Raw genomic sequence first — 19,957 nt, 5'->3', positions numbered from 1 at the left:
CCTGGGGGTTGGGAACCCCTGATGTAGCAGACTTCTGGGGCTGGCCAGCTTCATGTTTCTCCAGAGTGAGGGGTGGCTGCATACTGATGTCCTGGTGTGTGATGTGGGGCATGGTTGCCCATGATTGGCAGCCAGTCAGGGTGGATTGGGTGCTTGGCAGTCTCTAGCACCCTAGAGAGTCTGCAGGGCACAATAAGAGGCATGCAGAAATGCTGCTATGCCTCCCTCCCCAAAAGGGAGGCAGTTTGCTCCCAATCTAAGCAAGGTCATTTAGAGAAAACCACATAACTTAAATTTATGGGCGCTTGGTGCTACCTTAGTCAGGGGGCGCATGTGCCTCCCCCCCCAGCAACCAGTCAAGGAACGGTGGGGTGGGGGGGAAGGGGAGGTCTCCCATGGCCGAACACGGTGACCAGGAAGTGGCCGCGGCGCTTCTGGAACTGGTTGTGGCGCTTTATCTGGCGCTCCCACTCCCTTGCAGGCACTCACAGTAGGGCCACCAGTGCCCCTGCCTGTCACCTAAGCGGGGAGCGCGGCCTGTCAGGGGGTGCACCAACACTCTCAGGGGGTGTACATGCACCCCCATGTGCCCCCTACGCATTGTCACTGCTGAAATTGATTCCTCCCCTAGTTTTTGAATGTCTGTATATGTCCATAAAGATTAATAAAATTACTCTTTTCATCCCTGAATGCTGAAAACAAATATAGTTTCTTAGTCCTACTGATAATTTTTGATCAAAGTGCACTTATAACTAACTCATACCAAGTGGGTGGGACACTACCTATTATTTTTTAGATGTTAAGTTCCTAAAAGACAAGAAATGTATAAAAGCACTTGACTGAACAGGGGAGTTGTACACAGGAATTTATACTCATCTGAAGTTAGTTAGATACGGATGAATTCTTCTCTCGTTATAGTCCTGCTAACAAGCCTGTTTGTTTTTTGACTTTTTTGTGTTTTACTTTCTCTTAATCCAGCGTACCCTTAGAAAGCTGCACTGTGTTGCCCCACCAATTGTTTGTATTTCACTGAAATGTGTGTTGTTCTGTTTGCTTTAGTTGTTTACTTCTGTGTTCGGAGTGGGGTTGAAGACAACTGAAAAATGGTACAGAATGGGTTTTCGAACTCTGGAAGAAGTAAAAGCTGAGAAGACTCTGAAGCTGTCACGAATGCAGATAGCAGGTAAAATCCAATTAAAAAATCTGTCTCTCAGTGCTCTACTACCTTGAAAACAGCATTAATTAGATAGGTCTTTCAAAATTTAAATAGGGCCCTTTTCATATTCTTGCCTTAATATATTTTTAATATTTAATTATGATATTAAAAAGAATTTTTGAGATCTCATACTATTATTTTAAGGGATGTTTTCTTTTAAAACATATGCATATGTTAAAACCTATACTCATTCTTTAAATTAGATAATATAATCTCTTCTTTTAAAAAAATCTTCCTTATTTTTTTTACGCGCAAATAATTATGTTAAAGAACATTATTGTAGTTGTGAGTTCAAGCACTGAGATTTTAGGAAATGGCAGAGCTATGGTTGTACAATATTAATCTGGCCCTTTTGTGTATATGAATCATGATACAGTATTTAATGTCATGAGCATGTGCTATTGTTTCCACTGATTCCCTGAGTTTTGCAGTGCTTTAGACCTGCTTTGAGAATGATTCTGGATTTATGTAGTAAAGAAACTGTTCAAAACTGCATAATTCTGGCATTTCCTAACATGTGAGGGCTTGACTCTAAAACATTATTAAAGTTCCTGCATTTAATTTCATAGATTAAAGAAGAGGCCCTTCTCCAAATAGTAAAACTGCTAGAAGGCATAGAAGGGACAGGTGCTAGTGCATTTCTCAGAAGTTCACTCATAGCAGAGAAAAGGTGAAGCTCAGGAATCAGGTTCCATTCCAAGCTGGAAACAGCAGTGCTTTCTACTGGGTTTGGATTCTTCTTTTCAGTCCTCTCAGGTGTCCTGTCTTTTTCAGGTGTGAACCCTCAGCTCTGTTCCCTCTGGCCTGATTTTGCTAAGCCCCGTCTTCCCATTCCAGCACCTCATCCCAATCTTGTCCTCTTTTCTTTGGTCTTCTGATCCCAGATGCAGTCTTCCTATGCTGTAATTCCTAATTTCATTTTTCTGGACTGTCCAGTAACAATCTCTTTGCCTATCCATTCCTAATTTCCTTTCTTTTCATTCTTTGTCCAGTTTGTGTCTCTTTCCTACATGGACTCCAGTTGCCTCTCTGACCCCTGTTCCTCATTTCTACTAGCTCCTTGTTCCATTTTTTCCTACTGGGGTTGCTTGGAATCTCAGTGCGTGCTCCACTATGTTCTTATCCCAATTCCCCTGCCCAACTACTGCTAATCCTCTCCCTCACCTGATTAGCTCATCAAATTTATCTCCCTTTCTACATCTTTCTCCCCATCCTTAATTCTCAGTTGTACTCTTTTTGTCTAGCTAGTCCCCCTCTTTCCCCAACTCCTGGTCTCAGACTCTTTGTTCATCCTCTCCCAGTTGTCCTCCAACCTGACTTCTAGTCCATTTCCCTCTGCCAACTCATGCAAGTCACAATTCATATCATCTCCCTACCCAGGAGCCTTGTGTGAATCTATGCCTCTACTCCGGTCCAATCCTGCAAGCCAGCTCTTGTTACCTTTGTCAGGCAGTTTCCTATTCCCTGCTGCTTGGGCCCAGTATTGTAAACAATGAAAGTATTGGAGAAACAGGCTCATTACACTCAGGTCAGATTCCCATATGCAGGTCTTACATTGGCCACAGCAGTCCAAAACTGCAGTTATAGAGAAAGTTCCACTTAACTTGAGGCTGGTACTTGCTCAATTTGCACTGCATCTTTGGGTAATTTAGCAGCTAACAACAGGGATTTCTATTAACTGAAGCTCATTATTTTGCCACATTTGGGTGGATTCATGGGGGACATGACTGGAACATGACTGGCGGAAAGGCCACACCTTGTCAAAGCATGGGGCAGGACAACTTTTCAAAGAAAAGATCACAAGAATTTTTTTTAACATGGACAAAATACTGTATTTTTCTTGGCCTTAAAGAAATAGCTCAGTCATTTTAGCTGAAAATTTTCCAGCAGGTGCTCAGCATGGAAAACTTCAGCCCAGATGTTTAAAGTGTGGCAAAGTTATAAGAAATTGTGTCTTATTAAAGTTACCTGACACTTCCCATAATAAAAGGAGATGCTGACAGGCCTACTGATGTTGAATGAAGGCTTATATAAGTTCAATAAACTCTTCTTTTGAGCTACACAGTCCGACAAACTTTAGATGGCTTGGTAGGCTCCCTCTTCATAAAAGTGTTAACATGACCCTTATCATATACTGTAGAGTAAGGCTGAAAAAAATGACAGGAAAATTTGTGTCATAAAGTTAGCTGTTAAAATCAAACATGTTCACATAATGGGAGCTCCAGCAGAGCAGAATTAGCACAAGGTACAGTTCAGAATGAGGTGAAGTGTGGTTTCATTCTAAACATTAATATGGGAAGTGTGTGAAATATTCTTTGGTTTAATAAAGTCCTATAGAGTGAGGCAAGTTGTATACTAAGTACTGGTGCAGTCTCACAGATATTGCACTCACATGTACAGCGTCTTTCATCCTTTGACTAAGAATGGCCCAAATTCTGATTCCAAACAGATCTTGCAACTGTTTAAATTCAATGAAACTTTAATTGGAATGCCACACCTACTAGGGACCAAGTTCAGGAGTAAATCGACCTGTTGAAATAAATCTAGAAGGAGCTTATGTTGGTATATTTTCTCTTGGCACCCCCAGTGTGTTTTTATATCAACTTAGGATCTCTGATTGCCTTGCTTATATTCACCCTCATTTTCTATTCACATTCGCTGACACTCAGTGTATAATTTTGGGTACATCTCTTCCTTTTAAAAATCATATCTGAATCTATTTCATCAGTCTGCAGGATCAAACCATAGTTTCATAGTTGGTAGGGTAGGAAGGGACCTGAGGAGATCATCTAGTCCGACCCCCTGCCGTGGCAGGAAAGAGTACTGGGGTCAAATGACCCTGGCCAGATGTTCGTCCAGCCTTTTTTTAAAGACCCCCAGGGTAGGAGCCAGACCCCATCTTTTGGAAGCTGGTTCAAGGTCCTAGCCACCCTGACAGTGAAATAGCGTCTCCTAATGTCTAGCCTGAAACTACCCTCCACTAGCTTGTGGCCGTTGTTTCTTGTAGTGCTCGGGGGAACAGGGACTCTCCCAATGCCTGCTGGTCCCCCTTGACTAGTTTGTAGACTGCCACTAGATCCCCTCACAGCCTTCTCTTTTGGAGGCTGAACAGGTTCAGGTCCCTCAGCCTCTCCTCATAGGGCCTGCCCTGCTGACCCCTGATCATGTGGGTGGCCCTCCTTTGGACCCTCTCAATGCTGTCCACATCCCTCCTGAAGTGCGGCACCCAGAAATGGACACAGTACTCCAGCTGCGGTCTGACCAGTGCCGCATAGAGCGGAAGGATCACCTTCTTGGACCTGCTTGAGACCCTCTGAGTATAAGCGTCTCAGACTGACATATAGATAGTCAGGATATTTTGAATGTCAATCAGCCTCTAAGCTCCTGTTCTTAGGTAAAATCATGTAATTCCAGGAAGGGTCATCTTTGAGATGGGTGTTTCTAGAAATGACATTGCTAGGTACTCACAGAAGTACTAGACTGATTTACAGGCATTCAAACTATCAGAGAAGGGAGACAGATATTGAAATCACCCAGGTTCATACAGTCCCAGATTAAAGACAAATTGGTGGGTCTAGTGGGTCTTTTTTTCACCATCTGATATAGGTGCTCCCCATTTTCAATGAGTTTGGCCCTTGAAGAGGATTGACTACATCTGTCCCAGACCCAGTTTATCTGGGAGGAAATTAGTAAAGTTATGTGGCAAAGACTGGCTAATAGGTGGATGCTGGGGGATAAAAAGGCAGTCAGTGGTTCAATAAAAAGGGGAAGTGTTGTAAGGGAAGGTTGTGCTGTTGATACTCTACAAAAGAGGCAGGAGATACGTGCAGGGAGGAATGTTGCTGGGGTAGAACAGGATTCTTGTGAGTTGTGCAAATCTGCCAGAAATGAAGTATAGACCTAAGCTGTGATCACTGTGTCTGAAGGAAGGAGTTTTAGCTCAGAACTGAAAGGAGGACGGGAACTAAATAGAATAGTTTCTTGGAGTGGTAAAGGTCTGCAGTGGAAAGAAACTGAGGGCTGAGGGTACCCTGCTTGATCCCAAACACAGCTGTAGGATAGGAGAGGCTATCTTTACCCTGTTTTAAGGAAGGTTTTGTTTGACCCCAGCCAGTAGTGGATCCAAGAACAGGGCAAGGGGGATTGATGCACCCCGTCACTTTGCCTGTGTTGTACATGCTCAGTGAGCTCTGAGTTCATTGCGTGGTCATTATGGACTCTTCCATGTAAGCAGGGAACTCTGAGCATATCTGCTGATTGGAGTGGGGTCTGGCTGTAGGCCTTGCTTTTAGGTAGCTCCAAAGCCCATGGGTGCCGTTATTTGCCCTTCCCCTTCCTCTTCTACCCAACTGAATTCAGCAGCAAGGAAAAGGAAGGGATGAGAGGCAGTGGCAGCATTCAATCCCTGGGTTCTGGAGCAGCAGGAAAGAAGGGACTCTGGCCACACCCCACACTGAGAGCTCATGTGTGGCTACACCAAATGGGGCTATGACCATAGTGCTACACACCATGGGGATTTACCCTTGACCCCCCAGCATTAGAGCTAGGAAAGACTAGAGGGAACAAACTTCCCAGAAACCCCAGGTTGGTACATAAGCTCTGGGCAGAAAAGAAAGCAAATTTGAATTATAGAGCAAATTGGCTCTGCAGTTTAGGGTACCCAGCCTGGCAACTCAAGACCAGAGTGGGTTCAACCCCCAGTCCACAGGCAAGATCTGGCCCCTGGTGCCATGTTATCTGGCCTATGGGGCTCCATGCAGGTTGGTGGGAAGCCCTGCAGGCTGTGGCCCTGTGCACTAGGGAGGTGTGCAGGGAGGTGCAGGCCCTGATCTAGGGTCTGGGTGGGGGGCAGCGTGGAGCTTCAGAGCCTGACACCAGCATGTGGGGCTCAGTGGGGGCAATACAGGTGAGGCCCTATCTTCAAATAGTGTCAGGAGCCTCGTGCATGGGAGTGGTGTAGGGCCCAGTGTAGGCAGGTGGGGGTCCAATCCTGATGTGTAAAGACTTTGTGTGACAGGACTGAACCTCAGGGCAATGTCATTGCCCAGCACAGGACGGGAGTGGAAGACTGGCATTTTTATGACAGCCTGAAATCTTTATCATCAGGTCCTCCCAATTATGTTCTTGGGAAAATAAGAACATTCTTGAATTGGCATTCGAGAGGTAGCATCATAATTTAAATATCATGAAAGTAAAATAATCTTTTGAGCGATTAAAAGCACAGACTTCACTATGAATATATAGTCTGAAAATCATCAAAATCATGGTTTGGAGTGCAACACCTGCTGCAATGCCCATTGCTTGAAGGCACACGTACAATGAAAGATCTCACAAAGTACAATAAATGGGCACAAGCATGTATAACAAAATGGCCAAATGTAGTGTAGAGACACAAAAAGAAGAAAAGAAGATCTAGTCTGAAATCCTATGCAACACATGTAATGACACTCTGTCCAGTAATTTCTATAGCAAACTTGTAACTTCCAGGTAGGTACATAATTCAGAGAGCAATTTAGTCATAACCCTGACCATGCACCTAATGGTCGGCAGTCTCATGTCCTTTATATGAATTGAGTAGTCCTTTTAGGTTTTCTTTGTGAGAAGGTTACCATCAGCTTTATTTCTGGCTTCCTTAATGCTGTGTGTCCTAAATATTTTACCCAGTGATCAAAACGTGTTGCTTATCATATAATATTGCTTTTCAGGGTTTCTCCACTATGAAGACATTATTTCCTATGTATCTAAGGCTGAAGCAGATGCAGTGAGCCTACTTATCAAGGATACTGTGTGCATGTTTTTACCAGACGCTTTAGTGACCATAACTGGTGGTTTCAGAAGGTAAACAATATTTCAGGGGCGACTTGTTAGCCAGAATGCTGATTTCTAAGCTGTAGGCTAAAGAAAAAAACACAAAATGGGAGGAGGGGGAAAGGGGTCATTAAAATTTGTTTCTAATACTATGCAGAATACACATAAGCAAATCCTAGGATAGATGCTTTTTCTTTTCTGCCATATTTACAGGATTTTTTTCTCAGTTTGTCACAATATACATTCTTGGTTTGTCATTACGAGAACTGGCTAGCTGACAAATGAACCAGATAAAGGATGTGTCTCTGTTCTATACTGTGGTTTAGCACAGAATTTTCCAAGCAATTTTTTTTTTGCACTTGGATTTGAATTCCTGAATGTACTGTACAATAATAGGAAGCTTGTGTTTGAAATGAAGGCTAACTATCTTATTCAAGGCAATGATTTTGCCTTGTGATACTCATTCTTAGAAACACCGTCAAGGTAGGAAGGTGGTAAGAAAGAGCCTGTAACTACAGAAATAGGCATGTTGTGCCGGTTGGACTGAGAAAACTATAATCTTGGAGAGATGAAGCAGTCTTGGAATTACTGACATGCTTGGTTATCTATTGCTCTCAAAGCTTTCAAACTTAGGGAAAACCTACTTGATGTCCATAGAAAAAAATTCTCATGTCCTGCACAAAATTTAAAACGAATCACCTAGATATTCTGTTCAGCTTCACAAATAGGTGAAATTGAAGAACAAAACAATCTCTTCCCCTGTGGCCCATGTCAAGTTGGCAACATATCAGAATTCTAGCCCAGGAGTTCTAGCCTCCCAGTCCCAGGCTTGGTTCACTATTTAGTGCTATTTCTCACAAATAACATCACATATATAAAAGTAGACATATTTTTAGGAACAAAAATAACTTAAATTGCTGGATACATAGCCCTGGGGTATTATTCTTTGTGTTGAGTATATTTCACCGCCGTTGTGTCCTTTTTATAGTGGCTCCCTACATCTGTAATAATAATAGTAAAAATATGAACTGTACAGTATCTGGATGTGCTGTATAACATAGTGATGGTAAAAGGTGGCTTAAAGATCAAATGTGAACACACACAGAGGTTTTGGAAAAAGATGCAGTATTGTATTCTGGGATCACTGGAAGCTCTTTGCTGCACCTCCAAACTTAAGTTGACTTTAACTGCAATCTGTTCACTCTGATGCAAATTAGTCATAGACCTTGTGTTCCCAGTAACTTTGATGTAAACTGATTAACGCATGTGCCTTGTTAGGACAGAGTTATGGATATAGAACTGTCATCACACTCCTAAAATCACAGCTTCTTCTGATGTGATGTATACGTGAGGCTTGCTGGCAACATAGTTGTTTTCAATGTGTGAATCTCACAGATTCAAATTTAGGCCTGTTGTGGTATTCTCTCTCTCCATGTCTCCTTTGTGTTTTTGTAATTATATCATTGGAATTTAAAAAAACCCTAAACAACATTGTGCTTCTGAATCATTCTTAAAGTCGCAGGTAAACTTTGAGGGCAAAAGAGTATATAAAAACATATTTACTGAAGTCCTGGTTGAGTGGTCCCATATATCAAATGTTCCTTCTAACATGTACAGGGAGATTTAAAAAAATGCTTAAATGTGACTTAAGAACACAAGCTTCTCCTTGAATAATAGCTTACCAAACTAAAGTGAATTAAGACATTACTGAAGATTGACTTTTAAAGTGGGTTGGCATAATATTGCTAGCACATACGTTTTGGTAAGTGGGAATCAGTGATGGCTGTACACGTGTTTTCTTTTACCTTTCTAAGATTATAGTGGTTAAATATATTACCCAGTTTACTGCAGTATGAAATAAATAGAAGAATTAGCTCAATACCAACTACAGGACAATTTGAGTTAGTGACCCCTTTGTTTCGCTGGTTCTCCATTGTGTATGTATTTAGCCTAGTTTTAAAAAAAGGAGATAGGCAGACATGTAGTTTTATTAGACACTAGCTTTGCGCCTGAGATTCTTCCATACTACAAGTATGTAACTAACATATTGTAAGAAGATAATAGGGTGAGGGATGATTATTGAGATTGTCTTGCTGTACATCTCTGATTTATAACTTTGGAGATAAAAAGCAAACAAATAACTTTCTTTAGACAAGGAGGAAAGTTAGAAGAAGCCAAAGGTCTATGAGTTGGCAAGCAGTGCTCACTATAAGTGGAAATGGAGAGAAGATTATAAGAGATATAACATAAATGCTGTTAAGGATCTTAATTAATAATAGGTAATTAATCATTTGGTGCTTCAGCAGCAAATAAAGATCAAGAAAGTTAGGTGCTTCCTTAAAGCTTATTTGACTGATCTAGTTCTGGAAACATTAAACAAATTTTATCCCATTAGATTTTTGGCTTTTTTTCATTATACTTAATTTGAAAATTCTATGCAATATGGTATTTGAGTAATTATCTCAATCAAACTAAAAAGTGAAGATGTGAAAATCAATTAAAGAACATCATTCTTCAAATATCAAACATTTTCCCCCTTTAGGTTTAATTTGAAGTTTGAGCTAATATTCCCTCTGTTTTTATTTTATTCAAACAAATTTCCCTCACCAATATGCATGTGCACACTCTCTCTTTTTCTGTTGTTTTACCGAAGGTGTTAAGTGCTACCATAAATCACAGACCTGGTGTAAAGCTGATGTGTATACACAGGCCTGTGTAAAACTGATGGGTGTACTAAAACACAGCCTTCATCCATGCTAAATTCAGGAGTGCTTAAATGCCCCTTTGTGAAGAAAGACTTAAAGCAATAGAAGCTACTGCCTAAGTTACTAGACATCTCAGCTATGCCTTATTAGAAGCCAAAAAGGCTTCTCTTCTGAAGTGCACAGGCAGAGAGGGTGGAGCAATGACTGCCGGCAGATCTGTGCATCAGGCCCCTGGCAGATGTTACTTTTAAGACATGATTAACGAGTTTAACAGGCCACACATTCATGCAATTAATGATGCAATAAAACAGGGAATAAACCACAAAGTTATTACACAAAATACCTGTAATAACTTTATTGCTGGGTCCTGTTGTGCCTAAAATTGAATGCAAGGCTAGAGCTGTTCACCTGAACATTGCTCCAAGCCTTGGGGAGTGCACCAGAGCCTTGAAGTGCTCTCATGTGCACCTGCAGCGTGTGCAGGAGCTGATTGGAACTGTTTTTTGAAGCACAGGTTTGGCTTGATGCTTTTTTTTTTTTTTTTTACCTATAGTGTTAAGGGAAACAGGACTTTGTGTACATCCTTTGTAAATGAACAGAATGGCACCAGTGAAATATCTAACTAGTATAATCAGTTTCTCCTCCTGATTTCTCAGGCAAAGGGACTAGTCTATAGATAATTATCTATAATTCCATTCTGCTTATAAACAAGAGAGACTGTTACAGAATCTGCTGCTGCAAAGGCAGTAGGATAGTCTTAAATGGCATGTAGGCTTCTTATTATGCATTTTCCAGTGAATTATGTAGATGATAATGAATATTCATTACAAAGCACTAGAGAATCATAGGGACAATGTGACTGTTCATGTCTTGGTTAGAACAGAGAATTACTTTACATGACGTCAGCAGAAGTTTTACATGAGAAGGGTTATAGAGGTAAACTCTTGAATGTCTTTCATCTGCAGATTGCACAATATTGAAAATGTCATTATTCTTATATTTCTAGTAAGCAGTAGCAGAAAAGGAAGAAGGAACTTCAATTGATGAGAACAATAGGAAATAATGTACCACTTCTTTGAGCTAAGTGGTTAGCCAAAAATTCTAGGTTTTGTTGGTGGCTCAAATTAAGAAGAGAAATTGGAAATTGAGTCAGGTGTTTCTTTGATGTAATCTTGCTTATTTAGAAAGAATATATGAGGGCCTGTTACCTTGACTACAGCAGGAATTAAACCAGTGAAGATAGTTTTTTACTCTTCAGCTCCAACCCCCTTTCAGCCTGCACTCAACCTGAAAGCTTTCTCTCTCGACTTTTCCTCAGGGCTGTGCTTCTGTGCCTGATGCTTCCTTGCTGCATTTATCACTCCACATTTTTAATTTCTTTGCCCTTCTTTCATAGAATACAAAGTGATGACTGATGAAACCTTTGCCCAGATGTGTCTTGCCTGTGCCTTTTTCTTTAAAGCTGTTTATTTGATGGCTACTATCTTTTTAGGTGCCTGCTTATATATACAAGGAGAGGTGGCTGAAATAAGACAATGGCTACTTCCTCCCTTGTTGCAGTGAGGTATAACCCATTCTATCAGTTGACTGGAAATAATCAATAACAAAATTGAATAAACTGAAGAAGTCTGGATGTGCTTATCCTTTGTTACTGTATTGCAGAATCTCAGATCTAAGTACATTTTAAATATCCCACTTCACTTTGATTGAGAGTTTTGATATGGTGGTTCTTGTATGTCAGATTGCGAGAAGTTAGTTTCTTTTTTGGTATGACACACTTATCTGGGTGATTTTGAAACATAAATTACAGTGCTGAAGTGCAAGGATAAATTTAGAAATGGAACAGCTGTACTTAAGGAATGAATAAATCTCTCACTCTTCCACCCACGCTGTCCATGGGAATGCATTTTATTGTCTATGTAGTGAATGCTGAACTGCTCTATGCTGGACAGAGTAGTGTTGAGGAAACTGATAACCTAATATAAAGCTAATAGAATATGCAGTTCCTTTATGGATGGAATTGAGTCTAAACTAAAATGGGACAAGTGATCAGGAGGTGACAGAAGGAGAACAAGTTGCAAGATGAGGATGAAGTGAGATTGTTTTGGTTAGTGATGTTAAGCATATCTTAAGAGTCTCCAATGAGTGGGGCAGATTTATAGGCTGTATATTTATATTCATTCCCTAGATGGCAGCTAAAACTGAGATCCTGATTTCTTGTGGTCATTAAAAAATCTTGTTTCTCCTTCCTAGGAGATTTTTGTTGGTGACTGTATTACCTTGTTTTCTGTGTGTTCATTTTACATATAAGAAGATAATGCCACTATGAGCAATATAGGTCTTATTGCTCTCATTATGAACTAATGCCATTATCTACACAAACTATTAATAAGGAAAAGTGGGATTTTTAATGAACTCATGGTTATATCTCAACAAAACAAAAATTCCAATAACACAGCATTCCCTTATACTATACTGGCACATTCATTCAACAAATATTCTGAAAAAAATTACTTGCCAGTTGACTAGCAACATATATTGCAGCATCCAGGATTTTCCATGATTTGATTTAGCTGACGAAATTTGATGATTCATTAACTAAAGGTGATCTAGCTGAAGGCTGCCTACTAGCAAAAATGCTTGGAGGAAATCCCAAAGGAATTTTCTAATAGTAGGTGAGATGGTTTACAATTGGTGTAGAAGTTCCACAATCTGGCTTGATAATTCTTATCTGATTCACAAATATATTCTTTTAACTGGAGTCATTTAGTTAAAAAATCAGATTTACAAAAAGAAAATAAAAGTATGTTACCCATTTACTGTATTGCCCAATACAGTACTGTTTACCACTTTATATATACATGTAATATATATACATATGTGTAACTATAAATAACATACAATGTAATGTATCATATAGATGTAATATTTTATATATTATATGTAATTATATATAGATATAATGGGAAGTAGCACTCTATCTATCTATCTATCTATCTATCTATCTATCTATCTATCTATCTATCTATCTTTGTTGGGTTTTTTCCCAGATTAGTTGTAAATGGATCAAAAGATAGGCTGAAGGCAGGGTAGAGATGCACTTTATAGACCAACTAAATCAGAGATGCATAAGCTTTTTCTGAGCCCACTTCATCAGATGCTAGGAAAAGACATGCATGGAGTGGTCAACCCTATCAGAAGACATAAACATATGACTGGAAGGGACCACCTGGATCATTATACCCATCCCTCTGTAATCACAGATCACTGTAAGCCTCAAGTTTTTGTTTTTTCCATGTGGTGGGGCTTGATGGTGAGTTAGATCTGCATGGGCAAATGTAGTTTTGTGCTTTGTTTGGTAGGGAATTCAGTGCTGATGTACATACAACCATAGGCGAAGGAAGGCTTAGCCCCCACATGTGCAGGGCAGCGGTGGCAGCCTGGGTGTGGGCTCTGGGTGGCTGCAGCAGTGGGGGGGAGGGGCATGCACAGACATGCAGCCACAGCCTACACACAGCCCAGCAGCATGTGGAGCACTACCTAGGGTTATGATACATCTGGGTTTTCCCAGACATGTCCTCTTTTTTAACCTTCTGATCTTTCTTTGCTCCACTGGTGGGAGCAGGGTGAGGGTGATCAGAGGCAGCAGGGAGCACAGACATACCTGCCTGCAGCAAAATCCTGGACATCTGGCTAGGGCATGAGGGGCAGATGTGGGGGCTGGGGCTGTTGCAGAGCTGGGGGGGGGCAGGGGAGGGTTGCCTGCCCCTCAAGTGGGGGAAAGGGGCAGGTGGGGGGGACCCTTTGAGAGCAGCAGGTAATTCTGTGGCTGGGCGGCAGCACAGGGGCTGGTGCTTGTTCTCACAGGGGCCAGGAGATGCTGCTCGGGGAGAAAGCAGGGGAAGAAGGAGGGCTGTGGCCAGACTGTCTAGCATGGCATGGCAGCCCCATCCCAGGGTTGGGGGTGCCAGAAGCCTCCCCTCCTCTGCCCTCCAGCCCGTGCTGGGGCGGACACACTCCACCACTGCCTGCATGAATCAGAGCCACCACGCTCTGGCCCAGTCAAGATGGGCACACCTGGGGCCCCTCCAGCAGGTCTGGGAGTGCAGGGGGCTGTGGGTTTGGAGTGAGGGGATTGTCAGGTATGGCTTGGGAGTGAGGGGCCCTGGGGGGACAGGGGACTGTGGGTTGGGAGTGTGGGGCACTGGCAGCACCAGGGGGCTGCAGGTCAGGAGTGAGGGGCACCAGCAGGGACAGGTGGGAATGGGGTGCTGTGGGTTGGGAGTGAGGGGCAACATCAAGGCCCAGGGTGGCAGGGTACTATGGTTTAGGAGTGAGAGGCACTGGCAGGGCTGGGGTCAGTGGGTTGAGAGTGAGGGGCAGAAGCAGGGCTGGGGTACTGTGGCTTGGCAGTGAAGGCCAAGGGCAGAGTACCAGCATGTCACTGCACCTCTACCATCATATTCCCCACCCCTCATCCCCCACCTGCATGACTGGTGTCCTCTTTTTTGGACCTGGAAAATGGTAACCCTAGCACTATCCAGCATGGCAGGCAAGTCTGTGAAGGGGAAGGGGCATGGGGGAGGAGGGCTGAAAAAGGGAGAGAGTGGGGCAGGGGCAGGGGCTGGGGCCCTGAGGTGGGTTGTGGGACAGTTGGAGTCCAGGCAGCTTGTTCAGGAGTGCAGAGTGGTTCCCACTCATGGTGACATTACTTGTGTTGCTAGTAGATGTCTATGTTATATTCATCCCTGGCATGACACCAAAAACTTAGGCACGTACAGGTGAGAACAGTTCTGGCTTGATTCTTCACCTCATGTTATAAGTGGCTACATTACTATATAAAATTAATTAACCTGATTTTTCTAGAGGTCTGCATAAATTTTGTTTCCTGCATTTTTTAGATATTTTAATGTGCTTCTTAAGCAACTAATGCTTAATGAGTGAATATTATCCTTCATTTTTAAAGCAAGTTCCTATTCATCTCATTCATATTGGAGTCCAAATCCTGAGTTTCTTCCTTAGAAGAATTTTCTTGAGTAAATTTTGTTTTGGTTGCTGTTGCCTCAAGGTAGAATGAATAGAAGTAGACTAAGGATGTCTACTTATTATTCCGTGCTTTTCACTGTAGTATTGGAGCACTGGTTACTGACTCATTAAGCAGCATGACAGGCATCTATTGTGTGTGCGTGCATGTGTGTGTGTTTAACCTTCTTTCTAGGGGGAGAAACATGTATTAGAGAAGGGGTGGGCAATTATTTTGACTGGAGTGCCACTTAATGAGTTTTTGGTGAGCTGTCGAGGGCTGACAAGCCTCACCCTTTGACAGGTGCCTCACCCCCTGCTTGCCATCTTTGGGCTGGAAGCCCCACCCTAACCCCTGACCTTTGCCAGTGGAAGTCCCTCCCCTTGTTCCTGGAAATATTCCTTGTGGGAGGGTGGGGTTGCCATCTTGGGACCAGAAAAAAACCCAAATCGTATACTAAAAGTCAAACTTCTACAATAACATATTTTAATTTTATTTCAAAAAATATTTTTGTCTTGACTTATTTGTGTTTGCATAGTGTATATAGAAGTGATTGTATAATAGCTCAAAAATAAAGTCTTACTCATATATTGTGTGTGGGTTGTGATTGTGGGGGCTGTGTGTGTATAGTGGGGTGTGTGGGGCTTGTGAGGGGTGTGGCTGTGTGTGTGGGAGGGTGTAGGGTGTGCGTAGAGTAGTTGTGGTGGCAGGTATGGGTGTGAAGAAGGGTGGGGGAGTGTGGGGACCCCCCCCCCCACACCTCTCCCTATGGAGTACAGCCCCTGCCACTGGTGGTAGCAGCAGCAGCAGCTGGTGGCAGCAGTTGTTGGTGGTGGGCCCTTGGGGTGCTCATGGTCGTGCAGGTGCAGTCACCTGGCACTGTGAGGCTCCAGCCAGTTCTAGGAGCTGCACATGGCAGCAAGGAGTGGAGTCAGGCTGACCCATCTCTATTGGGCAGGGCTCTTTGCAACTCATGTGCAGCTCCTGGCACTTGCACGCTACCTGGAGGAAGACCCAGGTGATGGAGCTGGCTGCCATCTCCACTCTGCTGCCATGTGCAGGTGCCAGGACTCTGCAGAGGAGTAGAGAGTGAGGCTCCCTGCTACTTGCAGCTGCCGGGACTCTGCTGGATGTGATAGCAGGGAGAGGGGAAGGCAGCTGGCTCCATCATGTGGGGCTTCCCCCTGGTGGCACGTGAGTGCTGCGAACTGCATGTGAGTTGCAGGGAGCCTCATGCAATAGAGGCGGCTGGCCAGGCTCCACTCCTTGCCACCATGTGCAGCTCCTAGGACTGGCGGGAGCCACACACCTCTCGTTGTCTATGCCTGTGTGGGCCATATGCACCCAGAGGACCTGCTACTGCTGATGATGGGGGCTGAGCAACATAGGGGGGTGTGTGTGTGGAGGGGAACCCCTCCCCCCACAACCCCCACACACCCACACCCTGTCCACCTGAGCTCTGCGCTCCAGCCACTTCCCTGGGTGCTGGTCCCAGGCTCCGTGCTCCTGCTAGCTCTAGCTCCATGCTCCTGCCCAGCTGCAGCTTCTCCCCTGCCCATCACCACTTCCCTATCTGGTGCCCAGAATGAGTGCTGCAGCAGGGACACAAGAAAGACCTGCTGGAGCCCTGGGAGTCAAGCAGATCCCCTGGTGAGTGCAGCAGTGGCATCAGCGGCTCCACCTGGAATTTGTGCATGCTGGCCGGGCCGGGGCCCTCCTGTGCATGAGGGTGGAGGGGGAAGTGCGTGGGCTGGGGGGCAGGATTAATTAATTGGTGGGTGCCTGTGGACCAGATGAAATCGCTTGGCTGGATCTGACATGCAGGCCATATTTTGCCTGCCCCGTATTAGACTGTCTTCTGTAGGCATGATTTTAGATTAATTTCTCCAGTATGCTTGTAGTTACAAGTTTACATTTGGAGAGGAACGTGGTGAGGTGGTTGATAGTTTTCAGTTCTTAGGGAAGTTCATTCTGTGGTGTTGGATTAATGCCCATGAACGTTCTGCCTTCCTTAGAAGAAAAACGTTATCCTTGTTTTAGAGATTTCCGTTGTGCCAGAGTGAAGTAATAGTCTTCACCTTTAAGGTTGTCTTTTAGATATTCAGTGAAATCTATTGTTTGGACCAGAAAATAAGGACTGAGACCTTGAACTTAATTCAAAATTCTCTGGAAGAGAGTATAAGAGAGATTCTGATGTGCTCCTTATAGCCTATGCTGCAGCTTTTAGTATTAATTGGGGTTTTCTCCAAGCTGATGGATTCAAGCCAAGGAATATCACATTGCTCTAATGCAGTTGAGAGGGATAAAGACATGAATAGCTGAGACCAGATCATTGTCTGCCAGGATGGGATGGAGTTTCCTAGCCAAGAGATAGTAGAATTTGTTATTGGAAGATACTGCTGTGTAGAATTCATGTTGTCCTAAATTACAGGACCAATTATGGGTGTGCCTTCAGTTAAATGAGACTGCATGGTGGTTTCAGATTCTTCACAATGCTTTTACTTGGTCAATTTAAGCAAGCTATTTCTCATCTTGAGTTGACCTTATCTAATAACTGGCCACTTTGATGATAGATTATACATGCTGAAGGAGAGGTGGACCAATGTGGGATTTTATCAGAAGTTTGAGAAAAAAGATGGTTAAATTGTTACATTTCTGGCTTGGGATATTGGAGACCCATGTTCAGTATTCTTTCCTTTTATAGACTTGGTTAAGCATTTTCACTATGAGTACACTGATAATTAGGGTTGACATTTAAGATTATCCTCAATCCTCATAGGCACTGACCACATTGACTGTAAATCCCTCATCCTGACCCACAACAGCAGTCCACCCTCACCCTGCAAGCTCTCCTAGCCTTTTGGGTGTTAGGTTGACCCTGATCCTTCCTTCAGTGTTCTTGGCTATGCATTTCATGCCTTGATCACAGAAAGTTTGCTAACAGCATTTAAACTATTCCTTCTTCCTGTCTTCCGACTTCTGCACCTCACTTTATGTACTGCCTGTTAGTTGACACAAACACAGAGAAGAGACAGTAGTGTATAGGCTGATTCCTTTTGCAAGGGCTCTCCTTCTCCTAGTGCAAGGGAAGTAGAGAAGCATTTTAGTGCAATGTTCAAGAAAGTAGGGGTGATATGCGGATGACCTATAAAGTATGATATTCATGGGGAAGGAAATTTCACATCGCTCATCCTGATTGAAAACATATTCTTAGTTTCTCTGAACCTCAGTTCCCATCTGCATAAAGAAGGCAACAACATTTACCTGTGTCAGGAGGGTGTTATTAGAATACATATATTAAAGAGTGAGGCACTCCATATGATAAAGGGTCCATATAATTACCTGTAGAGGGACTAGGACAGGAAGCTTTTTGCTACTTTGGTGCACCCCATTTTTAGTTAGTTCCGTAAAGGTGTACTGATAGCATTACTATGGAAGATTTAAGTGAGCCTTTGAGGAACTGAATCATTTGGCAGTATTTTTTCCACATCAAGATAAAAGAGTTTAGGAAAATGCTGTTTATGAAAGGCTAGAGTTATGTCCCAGGTGCCAAACCTTGCCTTCATGTGTGACTCATACACCTGTCATACACCTGTCACTGGCTGATCCGTGTGAAAATATTTCACCACTTCAACGCCCCATGCTTCTGGTATTGTGGTGTATTTTCAGAAAAAGTCATTTTCAGTTTAGTGAAAACAGTTCTTTTTAGTATATGAAATCAGAAAAACAGTAATTTTGGTCCAAGTAATATGTATTTGGGCATTCTGCCAGAACACTTTCAAAGTACAGTATTTAAATAAACCTCCTGCAACAAGTCCACTTAAAGCCCACATCTTGAATAAACAGCCCAGATGATCTGGCAAGATCTCTTGGTGAAAAAATATGGGGCTTATGTACAGCAGCCCTCAGAAAAGAGTAATAGGACTATGTTGCCTAAGATTCAGGTAATACTTGTTCAAGAGGGAAATATTTTAAAGACTTTTCAGAAATACTGACTTTAAAAAATGTAGACCACAAACAACATATATTAGTTGTGCCAGAGAGAGACTTTCATAAATGATTTCACAACATTGCACAGTATTAGCAGTCTTTGTGGCAGTGTTGCCTAGGGCCTTTTAGAAACAGAACTTTGGGAAGGGTCCTACAAGGACAATCAGTCCTATGGGGTTGATAAATAAAGCAATGTATCTTCTCGTTAAAACTGTGTAGGAGATAGAATATGTGAAATACGCAAATAGTTTCCAATCTTGCTGAAATATCGTTAAGACATCTGTAGTTAACTGAATGGAGCTCCTCAATGGGTCTGTAAGGAAATTCTTTGATAAATCCTGATACAAAGAAGCTCAGTGGGCACAACAACATGTGCATTAGTGCACTGTAGGTAATGTGCATTAAGTTTAGTACCTGTAATAACAGGTACTAACTGAGTGAGCAGTAACTGGTGCTACTGCACAGTAGCACTGGCGTACACGTTTTTAGTGATGCTAATGTGCACTAGACTAATTCTATTGTGCGTTAGTGCAATAGCATAGCTTTTGCCGTGATGCACTAATGCATAGTAGAATTTGTCTATTTATGTAAATGTGTCCAGTTTGACATTATTTCTTTGGGCTAATCTGAAGGAAAGTGCTATATGGTAGGAGTTATAGGGTGTGTCTACATGTGCACTTCAATTTGCAGTAGCCAGTTTTACTGTGCATTAAGCATCACATAAAAAACTGCAATTACACTAATGTGCAGTAAAATAGGCTACTGCTCATTAAACATCACTTAAAATGTGCACCTTCTGTATTGTGCATTAGAGCAACCTAATGCACATTTTTTAGTACCTCACATTGGAGGTACTAAATTTAATGTGCATTAAGAAAAGCACATTAATGCATGTGTAGACACACCCACAGTGTTGTATTGGATTAGAGCACTAGGCTTGCATATAGACAAGGGTTCAAAGCTTGGCGAAATCATGAATATAATATGGTTTTGGTGTCATTTAAATTGATTTCCTTTCAGGAGAAACTTAAGACCACATTAATATTGGACTTTGGACTGATCTAGCAAATGAGGGAAATTTGCTTTCATGATGTTTTCAGTCAAACCAAACAGCAAAAGTTCCTTTTTCTACTCACATTTTAGCATTATGAAATATCTTGGCAGTTGCACTGATTCTTAGATACCCTCATTTCTTTATGCCTTTTACTCTAAAAC

The 19,957-nt window shown here is 42.5% G+C and overlaps 1 protein-coding gene across 1 annotated transcript in view; it reads left to right on the top strand.

Moving 5' to 3' along the window:
- Positions 1-19,957, top strand: part of DNTT (DNA nucleotidylexotransferase) — a 258,267-nt gene that overhangs the window by 94,159 nt on the left and 144,151 nt on the right. Inside the window, exons 6-7 of the mRNA XM_025213283.1 lie at positions 1,060-1,183; positions 6,922-7,054. Coding sequence (XP_025069068.1) covers positions 1,060-1,183; positions 6,922-7,054 — 257 coding nt within the window. The remainder of the gene's footprint in view (positions 1-1,059; positions 1,184-6,921; positions 7,055-19,957) is intronic.

This window comes from Alligator sinensis, unplaced genomic scaffold, assembly GCF_000455745.1.
Source record: "Alligator sinensis unplaced genomic scaffold, ASM45574v1 scaffold472_1, whole genome shotgun sequence".
Taxonomy (NCBI): domain Eukaryota; kingdom Metazoa; phylum Chordata; order Crocodylia; family Alligatoridae; genus Alligator; species Alligator sinensis.
This window is presented reverse-complemented; position numbering and strand designations above follow the sequence as displayed.